Source organism: Staurois parvus, unplaced genomic scaffold (assembly GCF_062004578.1).
Source record: "Staurois parvus isolate SC_StPar_1 unplaced genomic scaffold, SC_StPar_1.0 ptg000712l, whole genome shotgun sequence".
NCBI classification, from domain to species: domain Eukaryota; kingdom Metazoa; phylum Chordata; class Amphibia; order Anura; family Ranidae; genus Staurois; species Staurois parvus.
This window is the reverse complement of record NW_028318508.1, coordinates 307,584-329,965: the sequence shown is the minus strand read 5'-3', so window position 1 is coordinate 329,965 and position 22,382 is coordinate 307,584. Positions and strand designations below refer to the sequence as shown.

General features: G+C 41.3%; 1 protein-coding gene across 1 annotated transcript; it reads left to right on the top strand.

Moving 5' to 3' along the window:
- Positions 1-19,833: 19,833 nt before the first annotated feature.
- LOC149445751 (uncharacterized) lies at positions 19,834-21,588 on the top strand. Its single transcript, XM_089653425.1, has one exon. It carries the CDS (start codon positions 19,983-19,985, stop codon positions 20,547-20,549), a length of 567 nt encoding a protein of 188 aa, XP_089509551.1. The 5' UTR covers positions 19,834-19,982; the 3' UTR covers positions 20,550-21,588.
- Positions 21,589-22,382: the final 794 nt, after the last annotated feature.

Genomic DNA, 22,382 nt, shown 5'->3' with positions numbered 1-22,382 from the left:
TCCCTCTCCACTCTATCCAACACTACAAAAAAGTTTTGCATTTAGTTGTACTTTAGACCACTCTGTGTACACAAAATGCCTTTGCAAACCCAAATGTTAATTTAAAAAAAGTAGCGACATCATCAGCATGCTTTACATAGCCTGTGTGCAGAGCTGTGGACCCAGCAGGCCTCACCCACTGCAGTCTTCCTTTAGCCACTTGCTCTCCTGAGGATTTACCCCCCTTTCTGCCCAGGCCATTTTTTGCATTACGGTGCTGCATTACTTTGACAATTGCGCGGTCATGCAATTCTGCACCCAAATTAAATGTCTGGCCTTTTTTCCCCCACAAATTGAGCTTTCTGTCAGTGGTATTTGATAGCCTGTGCGTTTTTTATTTTTTGCACTATAAAAAAAGCATCAATTTTGAAAAAAAAAACTATTTTTTACTTTTTGCTATTAAACATGTCCAGTAAAAAAATTTTAAAAATCAAATTTCGTCATAAATTTAGGCCAAAATGTATTCTGCGACATGTCTTTGCTAAAAAAAAATCCCAATACGTGTAGATAAATTGGTTTACGTGAAAGTTATAGCGTTTACAAATGGTGGTATATATACTGGAATTTATTTTACTAGTAATGGCACTGATCAGCGACTTATAGCGGCACTGCAGGGGGCATTCTGACACTAGGGGAACTGACTTGGTGTCATTGACATCCCCAGTGACAGTGATCAGTGATCAGTGCTAAAAAAGAAGCACTGACACTGTACTAATGGCACTGGACAGGAAGGGGTTAACATGAGGGGCAATCAAAGGGTTAACTGTGTGCTGGGAGTGTTTTAGTGGTGGGGTGGGGGTGTTGGTACTTCACTGTAAGCACACTGCTCTGGATGGCTGGGCTGTGCACAGTCATCCAGAGCAGTGTGCCCGAGCTGACAGGGAGGAGGACTGTTAGTAAACAAAACAGTCCTCCTCCCCGTCGGAGATCCTCGGTAATCACCGGGTGCCGGCGGGTAATCACCGCCCAGGACCCGGTGATTGACAGCTGCGGCGCGGGTAGGACACACTTGTGGCTCATGTGAGCCCCCTACCCGGAAATACAAAATCACGTATATAACCATGCCATCCTGTAGCAGTATATCTGCTATAGGGCGTTCGGCATGTGGTTAGAAACTACAGGAGGGGGCGGAGACAAGACCAGTCACTCTGCACATGTAAAGAGAGCAATAGTGGCTGGTCTTTATTACAGGAAGCTCCTGTACAGAAGCAGAGTTTCACACTGGATTACTGCACAGATCTGGAAGAAGAACAACCCCAATTCCAATAAAGATGGGGCGCTGTGTAAATTCTACATAAAAACCAGAACGCAATATTTTGAAGATCTCATAAACCCATGTTTTATTCGCAATAAAAAAACATATGTGTTTACACTTAGACAATGTACAATTTTAAGGAAATAATAAGGTAATTTTGAATTTGATGGCAGCAACACGTCTCAAAAAGTTGGGACAGGGCCATATTTAACCCCAGTGCAGCATCTCTACTCCTTTTAACAATACTCTGTAAATGTCTGGGAACTGAGGAGACCAGTAGCTGGAGTTTTGGTAGAGGGATATCGGCCCATTTTTGCCTGATATAGGATTATAACGGCTCTTCTTTGTCATGTTTTTCATTTCAAGATACACCAAATATTTCAATTGATGAAAGGTCTGGACTGCAGGCAGGCCAGCTAAGCACCCAGACTCTTCTACTACGAAGCCATGCTGTTGTCATAGTTTTAGTATGAGGTTTAGATTTGTCCTGCTGAAATATGCAAGGCCTTCCCTGATAAAGAAGTCATTTGGATGGGATCATATTTTGCCTCAAAACCTGGATATATCTTTCAGCATTGATGTTGACTTTCCAAATGTGCAAGTTGCCCATTCCATACCCAGTAATGCACCCCCATACCATCAGAGATGTAGGCTTTAGAACTGAACATGGATGCAATATTAACCCCCAGGATTGGTGCCAGTGGATGCAATACTAGCCCTCGGGGGTAGGGGGAGCATGGGAGTTATTTGTAAAAGTGGTACCCCTGATTGCTATGTTGCCCCCTAATGTTCTTCTATAAGGTAGGCTCAGGTGGAGAGTCATTCCAATGGAAGAATTTTTAAAAACATTTAGTCCTGCATTTTTTGTGTGTCTGTATGGCCTGTTTATGGTATAGTAATTACAGAATATTTTGTGAGCACAAGGACTCATGCAAATGTGTGAGTTATGCAGGCCATACATGGGTCACATTCCAAACAAATTTTCTTTGGAAAATTGGAATTTTCATGCATTTTGTAATCCGATGGCGCCACCATTGATTTCGAAATTCAACCAACCAGGTCTTCAATTTCACTTCATGTTGCTATAGAAAAGAATTTTCGTGGCCAAGAATTTTCTTTCCAGGTCACAGCTCACGCTCATTTCTTTTTCATTTATGTTTCCCACACGATTCTCCCATCACTGATTCAAAATTCATTAATTTTTCAAAAAATTTCCAACATGCCCGATCACTCAAATTCAATGCTCACATGAAAATCGGCCATTTCTGTGACCCAATAATGGTGTGAAATTCGAACGAAAATTCTTAGAAAAGATTTTTGAAAGAAAATTCTTTTGGAATTCGACCCATGTATGGCTGGCTTTATTCTTTCACAAATGTTTGTAGAAGCAGTCTGCATGCCTAGGTGCTCTTTCCAGGTCACAGCTCATGCTCATTTCTTTTTCAATTACATTTCTAGTGAGATTCTCCCATCATTGATTAGAAATTTGTTAGTTTTTCAAAAAAATGTCCAGCATGCTCGGTCACTCAAATTCGATGGTCGCTCGAATATCGGCCATTGCTGTAGCCCACTAATGAAGCAAAATTCAAATGAAAATTCTTACAAAAAATTTTTGAAAGAAAATTATTTCGGAATCAACCCATGTATGGTTGGCTTTAGACGTGCAGAATGAAAAAATTTGTTTCAATTCGCTATTTAAATAATTTTGTTTAGTTAAATTTGTTTAATATGTTTTCGGAATTCGTTTAATTTATTCAAACTAGAATTCGATTCAGATTTTAATGAATTCGGAAAATTTGAATCAAATTCGAATTCAAATTTATTCTGTTCGAAATTCAAATTTTGGAAAATGGTTATATTCTTTCTATTTTATTCTATTGTTTTTTTCTATTCTGTTCTTTTCTGTTCTATTAAAAATTTGAAATTCAGAAGATGGTTATATTCTTTCTATTTTATTCTTTTCTATTCCATTGCTTTTTTTCTATTCTTTCTATTCTTCATTTTCTATATTATTATTTTCTATTCCAATCTATTCTTTTCTATTCTATTCAAATTTGTATTTATTCTATTTAAATTTAAATTTATTCTATTCAATTTTCAGAGAATTGTTTTATTCTATTTTATTTTATTCTATTCTATTGTTTTTCTATTATATTCTATTCTTTTCTATTCTATTATTTTCTATTTTTTTTCTATATTTTAATTTATTCTGTTCGAATTTCAGAAGATGGTTATATTCTATTTTATTTTATTCTATTCTATTCTATTTTTACTATTCTATTCTTTTCTCTTCTATTCTATATTATTCTTTTATTTTCTATTCTGTTTGAAATTCAAATTTTGGAAGATCATTACAAGCTTTCTATTTAATTATAGTCTATTGTTTTTTCTATTATATTCTATTCTATTAGCTTCTATTCGATTGTTTTATTTTCTATTCTATTCTATTCTTTTTTCTTCTATTCTTTTCTATTCTAACCTATTCTATTCAAATTCAAATTTTGGAAGACAATTACTGTCTATTCTGTTCTTTTCTTTTATTTTCTATTCTATTATGTTCTTTTTTTATTCTTGTCTTTTCTATTCTATTATATTCCCTTATTTTCTATTCTATTTTATTCTATTTTTTTATTCTATTCTGGTTTTCATTTTGTTTTTAAATTTGATTCAAATTAATTTTGTTGCGTAATTTTGGATTCGTTTAAATTTGTTTCTATTGTAATTCAGATGCATCCAAATTTCCAAATAATGTAAAATTTGTCCAAATTTCGATTCAGAACTAAACAAATCGCACATGTCTACTGTGAGTGTGCTCAGACTCTAACTACACCTCTTTAAGCTGTGATGAATATGCACAGCAATGTTTCCACACCCATGTTTTGCTATGCACTCAAAATATTATCCCATATCATGTCCCTCTTTTGTATACCAAATATACATAAATAGGAAATTGCGCTCAGAAAACTAGTACTGCAGCTAACACAACAATTGATACAAATTGTTTCAGAAGATGCAAATAAAAAGTGCAGTGCTAATAAAAATCACAGCTCAAATAAATAAGGGTTAAAGTGAGTCCGTATGAATCCATGAGAGAGGGATCAGTTCCAAAGTGATGAAACAATGGAAATCGTCATCCACACAAAGAAGCACTGTATCATGCCACCATAGTTATTCACCACCACGTGTATAATAAACACACTTTCCAAAAACGACTGACGATTGTGCATGTGCAATAATAAAATCCTCCACTCAGGATGTAGAACTCCTAATCTGGATCCAATTCAACCATTGTGAAAAACACATCCTCCAACTGGTAGTAATGTATATGTTATATTTTGTATATCCTCCTGCGCTGCTATGCCTACTGTGGATAAAGGACAGCTGCCAACATCCAATCCTCCCCTTAAGCTGGACAAATAGATAAATTAGTATGATAGTGATGTAGCGCTATAAATAAATACCTTTTATACACAATATATGATAGTAATGCACAATTATATGCAGATCTAATTCAGTTGATATTAGTAGGTGATTAGTGCAATATATATCAAAACAAAATATTCAAGTGATAATTCAAAATAATAAATGGCACACAGTGATTCCCTATACAGGGATATAAGTCACCATATATAGGTGATATAATTGCAAATGTCCACAGAAACTAGTGATTTCACATATGAGATAGCACCCACAATTCTTCAAAAACATGCTCCTGTGTTGGTGCAGGTGGTGAGAAATAATCCTAAATGGCAGGCTTGCCCACTCACCTTCCCCCTGCATCCCACAGGGGCCACAACGCCTTATGGATCACTTAGGATCCTGCATGCTCCTCTCCAGGGTACAAATAGCTCCACCAATCTCAATAGCCTTTGGTCCTCCTTCAGTAACTTGGTATATACCCTTGTAAACTCGTGATGTTTTGGGATCATACAACAAAAACACAAAGATCCTCCATAGTGCAAAACTGTGTAACAGGTTTAATGTGGATAAAAACGCCAAGTACAAAGTCACATTTAGCAGGGAAGACAATTCGCAGTTTGTATCACCTCTCTAGGGTGTACTGAGAGCACTCTGGTGTACCAAGATGGCGCTGGACCGGAAGTGCGTCACCACGTTGCTGAAGGATCTTTGTGTTTTTGTGGTATGATCCCAAAACATCACGAGTTTACAAGGGTATATACCAAGTTACTGAAGGAGGACCAAAGGTTATTGAGATTGGTGGAGCTATTTGTACCCTGGAGAGGGGCATGCAGGATCCTGAGTGATCCATAAGGCGTTGTGGCCCCTGTGGGTTGCAGGGGGAAGGTGAGCGGGCAACCCTGCCATTTAGGATTATTTCTCACCACTTACACCAACACAGGAGCATGTTTCTGAAGAATTGTGGGTGCTATCTCATATGTGAAATCACTGGTTGCTGTGGACGTTTGCAATTATATCACCTATATATGGTGACATATCCCTGTATAGGGAATCACTGTGTGCCACTTATTATTTTGAATTATCACTTGAATATTTTGTTTTGATATATATTGCACTAATCACCTACTAATATCACCTGAATTAGATCTGCATATAATTGTGCATTACTATCATATATTGTTTATAAAAGGTATTAGTTTATTTATAGTGCTACATCACTATCATACTAATGTATATGTTATGCGGTGCTCCCTTATTGTGCAAAATTCAATATCCAAACATCAGTATATATGTACACAAAATTAAATGTGATAAACAAATTAATTAGTCCATAAATAACTCAATGATAAGTGCTTATAGTCCCAAAATATGTTATTGTATAACCAGGAAATATCTTCCTCCATTCTGTATTCAGTAATCATAGCAGTCCACAGCATGCAAGTGAGTCCCACGGTGACTCCCACCACCTATTCTCTAATAAGCTCACCTCCAATCATGGACCTATAACTTTCATTATTAAGTCTAGATACGTGTTTTCCCCTGGGGGTATGAATATACTCTGGGAATTCCTCAAATATGGATCTTTTCCCTTTATTATGCCTCCTGGTGTATGTCCCTTTAAGAGGCCATCAGTGTCGGCCTTCTACAAATATAAATTAAGTTAAAACGCCTTTAAAAACTCCTTAACCCTTTGAGGACCATAAGATTACGGAACTCCAAAAGAATCAATTTTTTGTTTTTAAAGTTCGTACACTTCAGTTGCTGTAACTAAGCCATTTCATGAAATAATTGGCAAAAAGCTAGATCCATTTGTTGATAAGAACTAATATTTTGACTCAAACCAAAAAAAAAAAGTATTTTAAGTTCTTAATCAGATGATACAGGCAATTAAAAAACATGGGACAAATACGTCCCTTGGTCCTCAGCAATAATTCAGCTTCCTGGTGGTATCAGCCTCATGCAAATCTGGCTACAGTCATTACTGATATCGCGCATCCAATCCTAAGTACCTTAGATTTATGACCCAGGTACAAAATGGAAGGTCATAAATAACTTGTGCCCCTTGTGAATCAGGACTAAAGTGCAAAGGTAAAGATGAGGATTACTCAGAGGAATGGATACGCTTGTTGGGGGGCAGAGGGTCATATTTAAAGGGACCATGAATACCATTTGCTTTGGAACTGAGTTGGATTAAAAAGCACCCCAGTTGAAGTGGCACAAGCTATTTATGACCTTAGGTTTTTGTATGTGGGTCATAAATCTAAGGTACTTAGGATTGGATGTGCACTATCAGTAATGACTGTAGCCAGAATTGCTTGACACAGAACACATTTATATGTGAGCAGCACCCTTTGCACATTTGTAAAGTTTGACTAGAACATGATAAGAGAACATATCATTTATTATATATTTTTTGTTATTTATAATTTGTGAATGGAGGTAGTGCGGAAGTCACGCCATTTTTTATTATCCTCCAACTGGTACAGCTTGGCTAGCCCTGTGAGACATCAGTTGAGACGAAACACGTAGGACAGAGCCAACGCTCACAATGCTGGCACGTACTCTGATTCCAGGAAGTGGCCATCCAAGCTCAGGACCAATACATGATTGATAAGTGCTTATCTTTTTTATTATTGTGAGTAGTTAGCATTTTTAAATAAACTTTATATTACGGTTTTATGCTATGTGACTACTTTGGCTCTTTTTGCTTCACATGGCCAAGTTGTACTAGTTGGAGGATGTGTCTTTCATGATGGTCGAATTGGATCTAGATTAGGGGTTCTGCATCCCCAGTGGAGGATCTTATTTTTGCACATGCGCATTTGACTCTTCTTGGCTGAGAGAGTCAATGCTTTTTGGTGTGTTTATTATGCACATGGTGGTAGATCAATATGGTGGCATGATACCTTAAGAATCACTTCATTGTGTGGATGAAGATTTCCATTGTTTCATCACTTTGGGACTGATCACTCTCTCATGGTTTCATATGGACTCACTTTAACCCTTATTTATTTTTATTGTGGTTTTTATTAGCACTGCAATTTTTATTTGCACCCTCTTTTTTGTATTCTGCCAATCATTACCTCCTTGCTATCCCCTGACTTTAATGCTAAGCCTTTCACTATTGCTACATGAAATATTGCAAGGTATGGTAGTTATAACATACATCCTGTCCTAGGATGACAATGCTGCTCCTCCATAGATATATAGTACAATAAGTGAACTTTGTCACTGTAGGATAGGAAATGTCATAATGGCAGCATCACCATTTAAAAACAAGTTCTGAAAAAAAACAAATGCATTCACCACGTGTTGTCCTGCAGTATACACAATTTTTGTTCCTAGGTTTGGATATGATAAAAAAGTGTGCATGTAATTTTACATGACTGCATTGACTAATAAGATACTATAATAAATCCATCAGATATAAAAGAAATGATGTAGAAAAGGTTGTTTTTGATTGTATCACCATCACATAAATAGTTATATAATTTTTGCAACAAATTTACTCTTTTGTTATATCATCCTCATGTCAATCATTTGCAGAGTTATTGTAGCAAATGGATTTGCTACAATAACTCTGCAAGTGATTGACATGAGGATGATATAACAAAAGAGTAAATTTGTTTCAAAAATTATGTAACTATTTATGTGATGGTGATACAATCAAAAACAGTCTTTTCTACATCATTTCTTTTATATTTGATAGTTCTATTATAGTATCTAATTAAGATGTATATGAACTTTTAATTTATTGGTGCCGTTAAAGTCCCATCCCATTGGGGGGGATGGGGGGTCAGTACATTGTAATCAAATAATTCAGGGATGTACTCCCTTCTTTAAGTACTGCCACATCACATTTATTTGCATTGACTAGTAAGAATACTTCTGAGGCTACGTTCTTGGCATCCCAGCATCTCATTGGTCGGCATGGTCACAAGGCCACTGCTGACCAATGTGTGCCTCCTATTGCTCACAATACACTATTACACAGCCTCCAGCATTGTGTTGTGATGTTTTAAAGTGCTGGAGTTAGCAGATGATGGGGATCATATAAGGCAGGGGTCAGCAACCAGTAGATCGTGATCTACCAGTAGATCTCGGCCAGGTGACTGGTGGATCTCGGTCTGGGCTTGCTGGCATGCTATCTCAGAGAATCAAGCAGAGTGCAATACAGAGGAACTACTTGTAAAGTTGTAGCTGTAGTAGGGAGCAAGAGCCACATAAGTTGACGTCTCCTCTGTAGTGCTGCTCCTATGCCCTGTCATGGTTGGTCGGTGTAGCACCAGCCAAGCATGACCCATTCAAGTGAATGAGACCGCTCTGCAATTGCACTACAACCTTGTGTAGTACAGCAAACAAGGGGTTAAACAGACCGCGGAGTGTTGCTTTCTCACCATCTGCTTTATTTCCTTGGTCCTGGCAGAATCATGCAGTTGAAGGGCACTTGCAGAGTGGCCCCATTTAATTGAATGGGTCTCAGTTAACAGGCGGTGTCACCCACCAAAAACAACAGTGGGTGTAATTCTTGCTGTGAATGTGTACACCTTTGGCTGTTGCCTCAGGGTTTGGGAGTGGTAAAACTGTGATTCAACCACAGGATTTTCCCCCCCCCAAACTATAAATGTGAACAAACCCTTAGGGTGCTGGTTACAACTAAGGGCTCATTCACAGGTGCAGTAGGCACTGCTGCTGCTCTGAAAAGCAATCTCAGGGCATTTGGCAGATGGTGAGGAGGCGATATGTTGTGTCCTCTTCACCTGATTTAAACCCATGATTGCCGTGCAATACATGCAATTGTGGCATGGTAATGCGACAATTAGAGGTATAACTTAGGTGTGAGGAGGAAACACTGTGCCCGGTGATCTTTGACTTCTCCCATGTTGTTCAGGTAGATCTCCACCTCTTTAAGGTTGTCTACCCCTGATATAAGGTGTATGCAGCGGGGAGGTGGAGAGTGTGTTGTGAATTAGTTTAACCCTTTAAAGCAAGGCTTAACATTTCAAGTCCTGAGCTACTAGCCAGGCCTTAGAGTTACTCGTCACCAACAAACACACACAAACAGAGACACCTGTACACACACACAGACATGTACATACACACACACACACATACACACACACTCATAAACATGTACACACACGCACAGAGACACATGTACACACACACACACACAGACACATGTATACACACACAGGCATGTACAGACACGCATACACACAGATACATGTACATACAGAGAAATACATACGCACAGAGACATGTACATACACACAGACACATGTACATACATACACAGACACATGTACACACAGACACATGTACATACATACACACTCACAGATGTACATAAGCACACATGTACACACACATATACATACATGCAGACACATGTACAGATACACACATGTACATACACACAGACACATGTACAATTGTAGATGCATACACAGACACACAAACACACACACATGTACACGTACACACCCCCCCCCCATAAAAAGTTGCAGTACTTTGTTGTTCACTCACAGAGCCGGGTACTGCACTCTAGGGGAGGCAGAGAGCACAGCACACACTCCTTGCTTTGCTTTCACTGCGCTCAGCTATTGAGCAGTCTGACGCCTCCCAGTGCCAATGACAGATCCGGCCTGAGCTCCGAGCCTGCTCAGCAAGACGGCCCTGGGGGACACACTTGCCTCCTCCATAATTTCCACTCGCCAATGAGAACAGGCGAGTGGAAATTTCAAACCCTGCTTTAAAGTATACAGTAGCTGGCTAGGCCTAAATTGTGAGTAAAGTAACAGTGCTGAAGTGCAGACACTTTGTGATGTCTACAAGTGCCTGTGTCAGCTTTCACATCCCTGTGTCATTGCTCAGCCCTCTTGGACCTTTAACTCCACCTATACTCAGAGCTTAAATTTTTATTTAAAGTATGTCTCTGGGCTTGATCTGTTTTTAAGTTTTGAACATTGAGCCTTAGTTCACACTGATGCGGTGCAGAAGTTGCAGCATTTTCAGTGCAAATTCCACACTGCATCAGAATCGCACCCAGTCCATGCAAACTGCTGCAGGTGTGTATATTAAGTTAACAACACCCCGAAAGAGGTCCACAAAATGCAGTGCGATATGCAGAATCAGATCGCATAGGTGTGAATACCCCTGCGATCCGATTCTAGTGCGGACCCAAAAAAGGGTCCTGCACGTTTTTGGTGTGGGTGCAGTGCGATTAGAGCCATACAAAATGTATGACTTCGATCGCACTGCACACAAATGGCATGTGATTTGCACAGGAATGCGGTGCGGTTCCTGTGCGAATCACATGCGATATACCGCACCACACATATGTGAAACCAGGCTTAGTGGAAGGGTGAGACCCTCTGTCAAGTTTTTTTTGCTGCCTGGGTCCCCATTGGGAAGATTCATCCTCTATATTTATCAGTGACTACTGTTATCAAGACAGCTAGTGAGGAAAAATCCCAGGTTTTAGATTGTCAAACAAGAGGTAAGTGGAACTCTTCCAATGGGGATACCTGTTCAATGGACAATGGTCTAAGAACTGAACTCCCCTCACTTTAGGAAATATCCTCTAGACTCCTGTTGTGTCTCTGAGACAGGAAGTGAAGGGATATTTCCCAAATGGTACACAAACAGCAAAAAATAACCTGACAGGGTTTTAAACTTTTCACACTCAGGCTCAAGGTTTTTTTTTACCTTCATGCATTCTATCCCTCAATCATTACCTGATCCCTCTCCGATTTAGTGACATTCTTGACAGCCTCTACTGTCTGGGGATTCTTCCTCCTCATTGGCTCCCACTGCTGTCAATCACAGCAAGTGAGCCAATTAGGAGAGAGCGGAGGCAGGGCCAAGCCATGGCTCTATGTGTCTTATGGATGCTCAGGGACGAGCATGCAGCAACTTCCTCAGGGCGAGCGGTTTTCCCTGGGGCACTGCTCAAGGGGAAGGAACCAGGAGCGCTGGCGGGGACCAAAAAGAAGAGGATCTGGGCTGTGCTGTTGAAAACCACTGCAGAGAGCAGGTAAGTATAGACATGTTTGTTATTTTAGAAAAAAAATGGAAGCTTTAGTGTCACTTTAGTGTGGAATAGACTCCCTCAAGAGTTGGTTCTGGTCAGCTCAGTGGATTACTTTAAAAAAGGTCTGGATTCTTTCTTAGATACACAGAATATAACTGGATACTAACATTTATAGGTAAAGTTGATCCAGGGAATATCCGATTGCCTCTCGGGGGATCAAGAAGGAATTTTTTTCCCCTGCAGGAGCAAATTGGATCATGCTTTGCTGTTTTTTTTGCCTTCCTCTTGATCAGCTGTGGGTATAGGATTATAACTTTTTTGTTTGTTTGTTTTTTTGTTTGTATGGTTGACCTAGATGGACTTTTGTCTTTTTTCAGGCAGACTAACTATGTAACTTTAAAGGAGAAGTACAGCCAAAGCTCTTTTGGCTGTATTTCTCCTGTGGATCACAGGAGTGAAATTTGTTCTGCACTCTTGTGACCCATTTTCAGTTGACAGCGGGCTGTAGCCCATTGTCGGCTGATGTCACTGAGCCAGTCCAGGCTGGGGAAAGATCCAGATTGTAAAGTCAGGGACCACCCTAGTGTCTGGAACGGCACATGGCTTAGCCTCTCAGTGATCTGCTGAGAGCCTGAGCCAGCTGCTTCCTCTCCCTCCACAGCCCAGTGCTCCAGTGAGCACTGAGGGGGCAGAGCAGAGAGCGGTGACTGACAGTTCTGCTCTATGCACAGAGCGTCTGTGAGAACTCAGCGATCATGTGATCTCTGAGTTCTCACTCTTAGAGCTGGCAGGGGACAGATGCAGCATCGGACAGATGCTGCATCCACCTAGGTAAGTATGATTAAAAAACAAAGTCCCATACTTTGCTTTTAAATAAGTTTTGGCCGTACATATAATTTAAGATCAGATCAAGCCCTGTCCCCTCCAACCACCATCACCTACCCCCTGTTATTCAACTGTCATTCATTCAAAGACTTCATTGAGCTGTAGAAGCTCCTGCATTTGTGTCTGTAGCTCAGCTGTCACGTACCTGATGGGAGACTGAATTGACGAGGTCGGCCTCACTTGTGTCACTAGCCCTGACCCCGCTGAGGTTGGAACAGAGGGAGTCTAAGGACCAGGGGGACAAGAGCGCCAGTGGTTGTTACTTGCGGCTCTTGCAGATGATGACCTTGGTAGGCAGAGTATCCTCTGATTTGGGCACCATAGAAATAGACCAGGCAGGTTCTGTGGATTGCCAGATGTGCAGCAGAGCAAGGTAGGTAGCCAGGACACAGGACTGGAGCAGAGTCAAGGATAGCCGGGGTCATAAACAGTCGGGCAGCACGGTACAGAATCAGAAGGAAAAGCCAATGTCAGGAGCAGAGCCGAAGTCAGGAACCAGGAACAGGAGAGTAATCGGAGCCGGGTCAGGAACAAGCTGGGTCAGCAACAAAGGAATCGTACAGGAGCAAGCAGGACACGGGGGGAGCTGAAGACCAGTCAGCACTGAACCTGAGCAGAGGCACTCCTTAAATGGGCCGTCTGGCGCCAATGTTCATCGTGAGTGTGCGCGATTGCGCATTCCTGCACGCATGCGCACAACCGGCAATTCTTCTGTGAAATTCCTATGTGCATGCGTGATTCTTCTCGCCGGAAATCCCTTACATCAGCCCTTATACCTTAGGAACATTTTAGACAGGTCATGTTTAACATAAGCATTAGCCTGAGGCTACACTGACTGTCATTTTTTAATATATTATGCTTCATAGTATATGTGTGCACAAAGTATCAGTTGAAAGCGGTTGTACATGAAATATGAACAAAACATATCCCTCTATAGTACTGTATGTACTCTCAATCCAGAGCACTAAGTGTCATTTCTGTCTGCTGCCTCTTTCCTCTGCTATCAGCATGAATCACTTCTAACAAGTTTTCCTGACACAAAAAAAGCTAACAAGAGAGGTATTTCCAGCACAAAGCCTGTGATTGACAGCCTCAGCTCTGTTCCTGTGTGTTGTGTGGAGAGGGTGTGTCCTTTCCCCTCCATCCAGCTCTCACTGAGCTCTGCAGAATATAACTTGAGCTGCCTGTCCTCTGATTTCTGAAATGTCAGATAAGCTGTATAAATTATGCACTTTGAATGGTTGTAGAGAAGAGATTTCTACAGATAAACAGGTACAGCTTATGTAGGAGAATTTGTTTAATCTCTGTGTATCATCTGAGGCTGGTCACTTCATTGGACATATGTACGGGTTTACAACCAATGGACTTATGTAAGGGTTTACAACCAATTTAATGCTGTAGCTGTGTATCCAATGAACTTGTTAGTGGCAGAGTGAATGTACTTTGTGAGCATCAGGCAGCCATGGTAGCTGTGCACTGAGAACAGGAAGAGCTGGGAAACTGTCTGGGCAGAAAGCTTTGATGGTAACGGTCATATTCTGAAAAGTGATGTGGATGCAGGATAGCAGGCAGGAGGAGGGAGATCTGTGCTCCTATCAGACAATGTTAAAAGCAGGGGCAGACTGACAACTCATGGGGCCCCCGGGCAATAGGGGATCATGGGGCCCCCGTGTCCTTGCCCAAACTAAAAAAAGCCTATGAAAAAGGTACCAAGGGCATCTCATGGGGCCCCCTACCGGCCACGGGCCCTCGGGCAGTGCCCGAGTTTCTAAATGGTCAGTCCGCCCCTAGTTAAAAGGTCTCAGCCATATACAGGAGGGCTGTATGAAAAAGTAAAGAGAACAGAATGATTCTGGGAACTGCAGTCATATAAGAAGTACTATGACTGGATGTGGTCTTTGTCAATGGAAGCCACAGAGACGCCATATGACACTTGTGGACAAGGCCGGGCAAAGGGTGGGGAAGGCAGCTGAGCAGGATGCAGTGTTTTTTATGTGGGGGAGGAGCACCATGTGGCTGCCCCACCTTTCTATATACTGATTTTGTCACCTACACTACAGATGAATCTGCTACTGCTGTTTGCCTGTCACGCTGAGTTCACATGGGGCACATTACTGCCTCCTCTGGCTGCTTGCTGCATGTACGCTCCTCCTGGGTGTGCTGTCTGTTCTCTGTACTGTGTTCTGCTCCAGCTCAGCTCTGTGTTTCAGCCATGACATCATACAACAAAGGATTGGACAGGGAAGACCACCTTACAGTGTGTCTAGCCTGTCTGTCTGCAGGTGGGTGGGGATGAAAACCCAGAGCACCCTACTGACCATGCCCCCTTGTATTTGGGATGGGGTGGGAAGGGTCAGGGGTCAGGCAAATGGGAGTGGCTTAAAGGGCAGCACAGTGGCAAAATGGTTAGCACTTCTGTCTGGCAGTACTAGGGTCGTTGGTTCGAATCCCAGCCACAGCACCACCTTCCTGGAGTTTGCATGTTCTCCCTGTGCCTGTGTGGGTTTCCTCCAGATACTCTGGTTTCCTCCCACACTCCAAAGGCATGCTGGTAGGTTAATTGTCTCCTGTCTAAATTGGCCCTAGTATGTGTATGTATGAATGTAAGTTAGGGACCTTAGATTGTACGCCCCTTGAGTGTTAGGGACTGATGTGAATGTACAATATTTATATATATGTAAAGAGCTGCATAAATTGACGGCGCTATATAAGTACCTGACATAAATAAATACTTTAATAACAACTAAGCCTACTTTGACTGAGTCAGGAGTGCATAATACACAGAGTGTAGAGGCCAAAAGGAAGTAGCTCATAGACTGTAGAGGCCACAAGGAAGTAACACACAGAGTGTAGAGGCCAAAAGGAAGTAACACACAGAGTGTAGAGGCCAAAAGGAAGTAACACACAGAGTGTAGAGGCCAAAAGGAAGTAGCTCATAGAGTGTAGAGGCCACAAGGAAGCAACACACAGTGTAGAGGCCAAAAGGAAGTAGCTCATAGAGTGTAGAGGCCACAAGGAAGTAACACACAGAGTGTAGAGGCCAAAAGGAAGTAACACACGGAGTGCCTCCCAAACAAAAATTCCTCCCTCCTTACAATACAATACCCCCCCCCAAAAAAAAAAAACCCTCCAGCACAAATTCCCTGCTCCCTTAATTGTATTCACCAGACCGCGGCATGGCATTGCTGGTAAATCCCCACAGTCCACCAGCTGCTGCCAGGTCCCTCCACTCATCACTAGTGGCATCAACTGCAGAATTAACCATATACTTTTCATGATGGGGAGGTTTCTGTGGCATAAGGAACATGTCACCTCTCCAGCACTCCAATCTCTCTCAGCACAGTCATTCACCATTAGTCTCATACCATGGACCATGTCTCAGGCTGCATTTAGAAGCAAAGGGCTCTAAGTGCAACTAAACCCAGGACCCTGCATTCATTATATCTGGTCTCCCACAGTACACACAGCATGGAAATTCAATTATTTTAATAAATATAAACTGTTAAATACCTTTTCCCATCAGCAGGACATAGCAGTCTTGTGACTTCTATCAGTGTCCAGCTGAGCACTGGTTAAAGCTTGCAGGAGGCGTTTTCATTCTCCTCTGATTGTCTATAAAGTTGTATGACCCCTGACCCTCTGTCTGGACTGTGCTGATCACATGCACTGTCCCAAAAAAACAAACTCTCTAGCAATATACACTAAACTGAGCATGTGCAGAGTGACTCCTAGAGCTCTAAAATTTCAGCAGATGGACTGGCGACTATAGGTGAAGGGGAGGATCAGAGAAGGCAATATCAAACATCCTTTTTTCACAGTGCAGAGGATTAACCCCTTAGGTTCCACGGTGAGTATAACAAGCATACTTTACTGCATATACAGACTGATTTTACTGTTGTGGGTTTAGTAACACTATAATCCATTCCAATATAGTAATGTCACAAGGAGCCATTGGTGTCTACTGCTACTGATTTACTGTAGCCACATGGCACCACCCCCCATTCCTTCACATTAAAATGCTGGGCACGGTACAGCTGCTCCTTCTGGATGTACACCCACCTCCTTGTTCTGGCCCTGTGCCCTAGTGTAGAGTTGACTTACCAACTCCAGGCCCAGATGTGCAGTGCAGGTCGCCATCACAAAGATCCTAGATTGTAAGCTCCAAGGAGCAGGGCCCTCAAATCCCTCTTGTATTGAACTGTATTGTTACTGTACTGTCTCCTTTTATATTGTAAAGCGCTGAGCAAACTATTGACGCTATATAAATCCTGTATAATAATAATAATGAGCAAGGCAGCAAACAATCCTTATCATTATCTCTCCCAGAAACAATTGAGTACTGTCCATGATACTTCTTTTATTTGCACTAACTTACTTCTCCAAAAATAGTCCACTGAAGCAGAGAGAGAAGGAGGGGCCAGATAGACTACATGATATCAGCATATGACATCATCAATAACCCTGGACACAGTCCTCCCTTCCCTCCTCATACTCCAGGCCAATCACAGAAATGTTGCTAAAACAGATTATCTGCAGCTGTCTGGGCCAGGGGCACCATTATTAAAGCTAGAAAGAAATCATGGACACATTCTTTTTTCTTGGGGACAGCTCCCTAAAATCATGGACTGTACTCTGAAACCAGAGACATCTGGTCACTTTGCTTTACTTTACTTGTACTGTTGGGCAGAGATTACCCTTATTAGTTTGGGAATGCAGAAAATGTTCCAGCATCCAGGTTGCCAACCTGCTGCCCTTTGGTGCCCAATATATGGCGGGCCAGGCTCCAGGGCTTTAACCTCTTGGCACTGGCCGCACGCAAATGTGAGGCCTCCCGGCGTCTGGGCCTTGACGTTGAGCAGCCACACATTTGCGTGCAATTAAGAAAAACATATGTGCTGAGATCACGCTCCCAGCACACATTTCCGGTACTCATGGAAAGGTCTCGATCTCCTCTTGCGATCGGGACCTTTCCCGATCATGTGACCGCCGTGACAGCGAATCACGGCGGTCACATGATCCTAAAACCCTGTCCCGCCTCCCGGCTTCTGAAACCTTTAAAGGGCCAAGAGGCACCGGAGCCAAGGGGTTAAGGTATAGCTAAAGCTATAAAGAGAATAGTTAAATCTCCTGTCAGTTTTTTTTTTTTCTGCTGTATCCCATTTGAAAGGAAGTCAGAGGAAATCTCTCCAGAGTGAGATAAACCCCTGCTTATGCAGAACTGTCTTAATGCATGGGCACAGCTCAGGTGCCCTAAGTGCATGGGAGCCCCATGATAATCTTGCATTACATCACATTTGCCAACTGTCCTGGATTTGGTACAGTCAGATTTTACTAAACTGTCCCAGAATGGCCCAGGCAGCATCTTGGAACCAGTACTGTGCATTCCTGATCTCAGTATTGTGCCCTTCTGATCCCCACACCTCCCCGTACTGTGCTCTTTGTGTTGATTAGTCTTTGATTTATGGCATGTTTTTCTTATTGTTTAAAATTGATTTTATTGAGAGTATTGATAACTATATCAACTATCTATCAACTATTTATACTTTAATTATTGAGAACAGGGGCGTAAATTGGGGCAGGCTGGTAGGGGCCTCAGTGCATTACTTTGCCTAGGGGCTAATTATGCTAGTAAGATGGCCCTGTGCTTATAGACAATTGTCAACATTTCCCCTCTAATCCTGTTCTGTTAAGTAAAGATTTTGATTTTCCTATCACTTTCACTCTCAAGAATCTGAAATTATGGGGAGGATTTACTGAAGCTGCAAATCTGGTGCGGTTTGCCATAGAAACCAATCAGCTTCCAGGTTTTTATTGTAAAAGCTTAACTGAACAAGCTGAAGTAAGAAGCTGATTGTCTACCATGCACAGCAGCACCAGGTTTTGCACTCTCCAGCTTTAGTAAATCCACCACTATGTTTTGCCTCTGTGAACAAGCCCCCGGGGGGCAGAGCAAAATGTATCAGAGGGCATGGCCAGAATGGCGGCTGTGGCCATTCCTCATCATTGGATTCCTGGGTTCGGTTGCGCAGCTTCCATCCCTTCACTTTTCTTGGCTGACAATGGAATCACTTGGACTCATGCTCCCCTGGTGGGATGATCATTTCCTTCCATCCATAGCTTGGAGCGGTGCCATAAGGTATACTTTTTGCTATGTTTTGCCTGTATTTCAACTTCAAAGTAATCTACATCATCTGCATGAGCAACTGGCTAGACCTGTTTTTCTTTTACTGACCAGACTGAGCAGCCAGGTGATACCGGAGATGTAGGTTTCTTGTGTTTCTATTTTTAATTCTGCAGTTTATTTAAGGCAGTGCATACAATAGTTTTGTTTGGTTTGCTATCAAGCATCTGTGGCAGAAGAGACTCTATTTTTCTTTTGCCATAAATAATCTGATCTTGCCTGTACATGCATAGCACAATGTACAATTTTGGCCTGTTGTGGGTACCTGGATGAAATAACTCCCTTGAGCATGTGTGGGCATTACATCATCCCTGGCAGGACAATTAGGACAGCTAAAAAGTCTGGACCTAAAAGAAGACCAGGAATGGATGTCAGCCTTGGTGGCAACAGAGTCACAAGGACATCACTACTCATTACTGAAGGAGGGTACTGTGTAAGCTCATGTGTCCCACCAGCATGGCACCAATTTGGAAGATTCTGTCCTGGTCAGGAGCACACACATCTGGGTTGCTCCAGGCAGACCCTGCAAGGCAAAGGAGCCACCCTATAGATAGAAACGGCATACCTCAGACTTCTAAAGCCACAATATGCTGAAAAGACCACGTAAATAGGGGACAGGACCTAATGTATGCTGGTACAATTATTCTTTTTATTTTTCCATGGAGGGTTAAATAACATCTTTAATTTACATTGTATACAAAACATTTTGTTAAACTGTTACAATTATATCATAATAAGATGAGGGAATGAGTGACTCAAGTGGGAATTTTATGTCCTAAAAATGTCAATCCTTTGAGAACTATTTTTTTTTTATACAAGCTTAAACACTCATAAACCTAGCATGCCATATAGCATGGAACAAAGTAACCCTCTGAAACCTGAGCTTCAAACAGTTCCAGAAATACAATGAAGAATGACAACCAATAGGAAGTGCATGCAAAGTCATAAACCAGCAAAACAACATTGTAATGTTCAAAAGGGCAAGGAGTTGTGCAGAGGAACACAATACTGCCATTCAGATCATTGTGGACTGTGCCTCAGTTCATTTGTCCGAGTGGTAACGCTGCACATTATACCACACATCAACAGGATAATTCATTCATTTTCCGAAACCAGGAAGTATAATATTTTGGCCACTGTTTGTGCCAGGTTTATTGGATTCAATCATGGGCAGTCTGATTAGCAAAGTGAAGATATGCCTTTCTGCATGGTATCCTGTGAGGGCTCGTGTTCTCCTCCTTGGTCTTGATCACTCTGGCAAAACCACCACCCTTTATCAACTAAAGCTGAAGGAGAAAGTTGCCACTATCTCAACTGTTGGATTTAATGTGGAGACTCTGGACCCTATCAATGGAGTTTCTTTCACCGTGTGGGATGTTAGCCTAAATGCTGAAACATGGCCTTTCTACAAGCATTATTTTGCAAATACACAAGGTATGATGTTTGTGGTGGACTGCAAGGATGGAGAAAGACACAGAGATGCCAAACAACTTTTGCATATGGTCTTAGGAGAGACTGACATGGAAGGTGTCCCATTTATTATACTTGCCAACAAGCAAGATCTGCAAAATACAAAACAACCATCTGACCTGGCAATGGAATTGGAACCGGATAAGTGGACTGGAAATGCCTGGGAAATATTTGGATGTTCTGCCATTTCTGGTGATGGACTACAGGAAGCCTTAAGTACACTCTCTGTTATGATTAAGAAACGTGGAATTACTATGTCCTAAGGAACTTTACCTGTTTCTGCAATTATTCGTACAAATTTCAGCTGGCCAAGTGATGGGAAGAAGTGCTAATTGCTGCATGTTGAGCCAAGTGCCCATATAGATCCATGACACATTTGACAACTGTCTTTAAAGCATTGTAAATCATAAGGACTGGAAAGAGTGCTGCTTTGTGATTCTTTATTAGACAACATCTCGCGTGCAAATGTGCCCTGAAAGCATTATTAAGTTATACTTGTGAAAAAGCCATCATGCTAAGTCAGCCTTTCTCATTTTTTTTTCTATGGAGGATACCTTGAAATATTTTCAATTCTCAGGGAACCTTTGGTAAAACAAATAATTGGTGGTCAGTGGGGAAAAATACACTTTAAGTAGGTAATAGAAAGCAAGCCCCCTTACAGGCAGCTAAAAAGATCGTAGGTGTGATGCAGATGCCTCTGCCCAGTGGAGTTAGCCCTGAAACTATGCAAGCATCATCAAATGGGAGGTCAATTAGCCATTGCTGTTGGAATGCCTAGCAACCTCTGGATGTACCCTGGTAGAGAATGGCTGTGCCAAATTAAATGTTACATACCTTTGTTGAGAAATAATATCTCAGTTACTATATTTTTCTCTGTAACTTTGTTGACTTTCCTATATGCCAGGTGTCTTGTAATACCTCATTTTTTAGCTATATCTGTATGAAGATCTCTGAACATGAAGTGCAATACTGAAATGCTAAAACAGGTATCTGTGCTTGAAAACATTTCCTAGAAAACGGCTTCCTAATATACGTCCTTTTTAAGCCATGATAACAGTAACTAATCTGTGTAATTGTTTCAATGCAATGGTTTTCAGTTGAAAAAATGTGTATTATAAGGCTTGTGGTGAACCTTGCTTTTTCCTGCTAGAAAAAAAAATTAATGGTAGCTCAGCTGGTGAAGAAAACATCTCATATAATGCTTGCAATATAGAATTTGTTAATAATATTTTTTTTCTGTGGTTTGCATGGTGTCACTAGGTAGTGCATACAACAGGAAATTAATAAAATGTTTTGACTGTGCATGGTAGAAAAACGTGTTTGTTGCTTAAAACACAGTCCAAATCTTTTTTTCTGTTTCATAAAGGCAATGTGCAAGAGATTGTACTGGATTATCATACACTATGTCCCAATTGGACTGAAGAACAGGTTCACATAGCAAGGCTAGAATTTTAAGATGCTAAATTGACATATTCCTACTTAAAACTATACACAGTACCTTGTATTTCTTATTTATGGCAAAGTAACTGTTAAAAGCATATACGTTGTGAAACCACATTGGTACTGTATAAATACTTCAATATATTAAATACATTGGGTTGATTTACTAAAGGCAAATAGGCTGCATTTCGCAAGAGAGATTGCAAAGAATACCCAATAGTGCATAGAAAAAAAAGCATATGGTTAGATGATGGAAGTCAACAGAGCTTCACCTCATTTACTAAGTTCTGGGAAAATTTCCTTGTAAAGTGAACATTCTAGCTGCCTTTAGTAAATCAGTTCTATTACCTTCATACTTGCAACCTCAAACCACCACTACACCCTAAATTCACATATCATCCTGTTCATAAACATTAAGGTGGATAAGGTGGAGAGAATGGGTGGTGACGTCACTGAGAAAAATGCAAGTTGTTCTCTGAATGGTGGTCATGCTGAGCGAATGATCCACTGTGGTTACTACGCAGAAGGGCAGCTGCTTGACAAAGTACCCCAGAAAATCGTGGCCATAACTGCAGTAGCTCAGGCTACTACAGAGATTCACTGCTTCCACAGAGGTCAATCATGTATGCACTGGGCCAAGCTGGCCCAATGTAAGT

Coding starts and splice junctions, on each gene's coding strand:
- LOC149445751 (XM_089653425.1), top strand. CDS start 19,983: ATGGGCAGTCTGATTAGCAAAGTGAAGATATGCCTTTCTGCATGGTAT.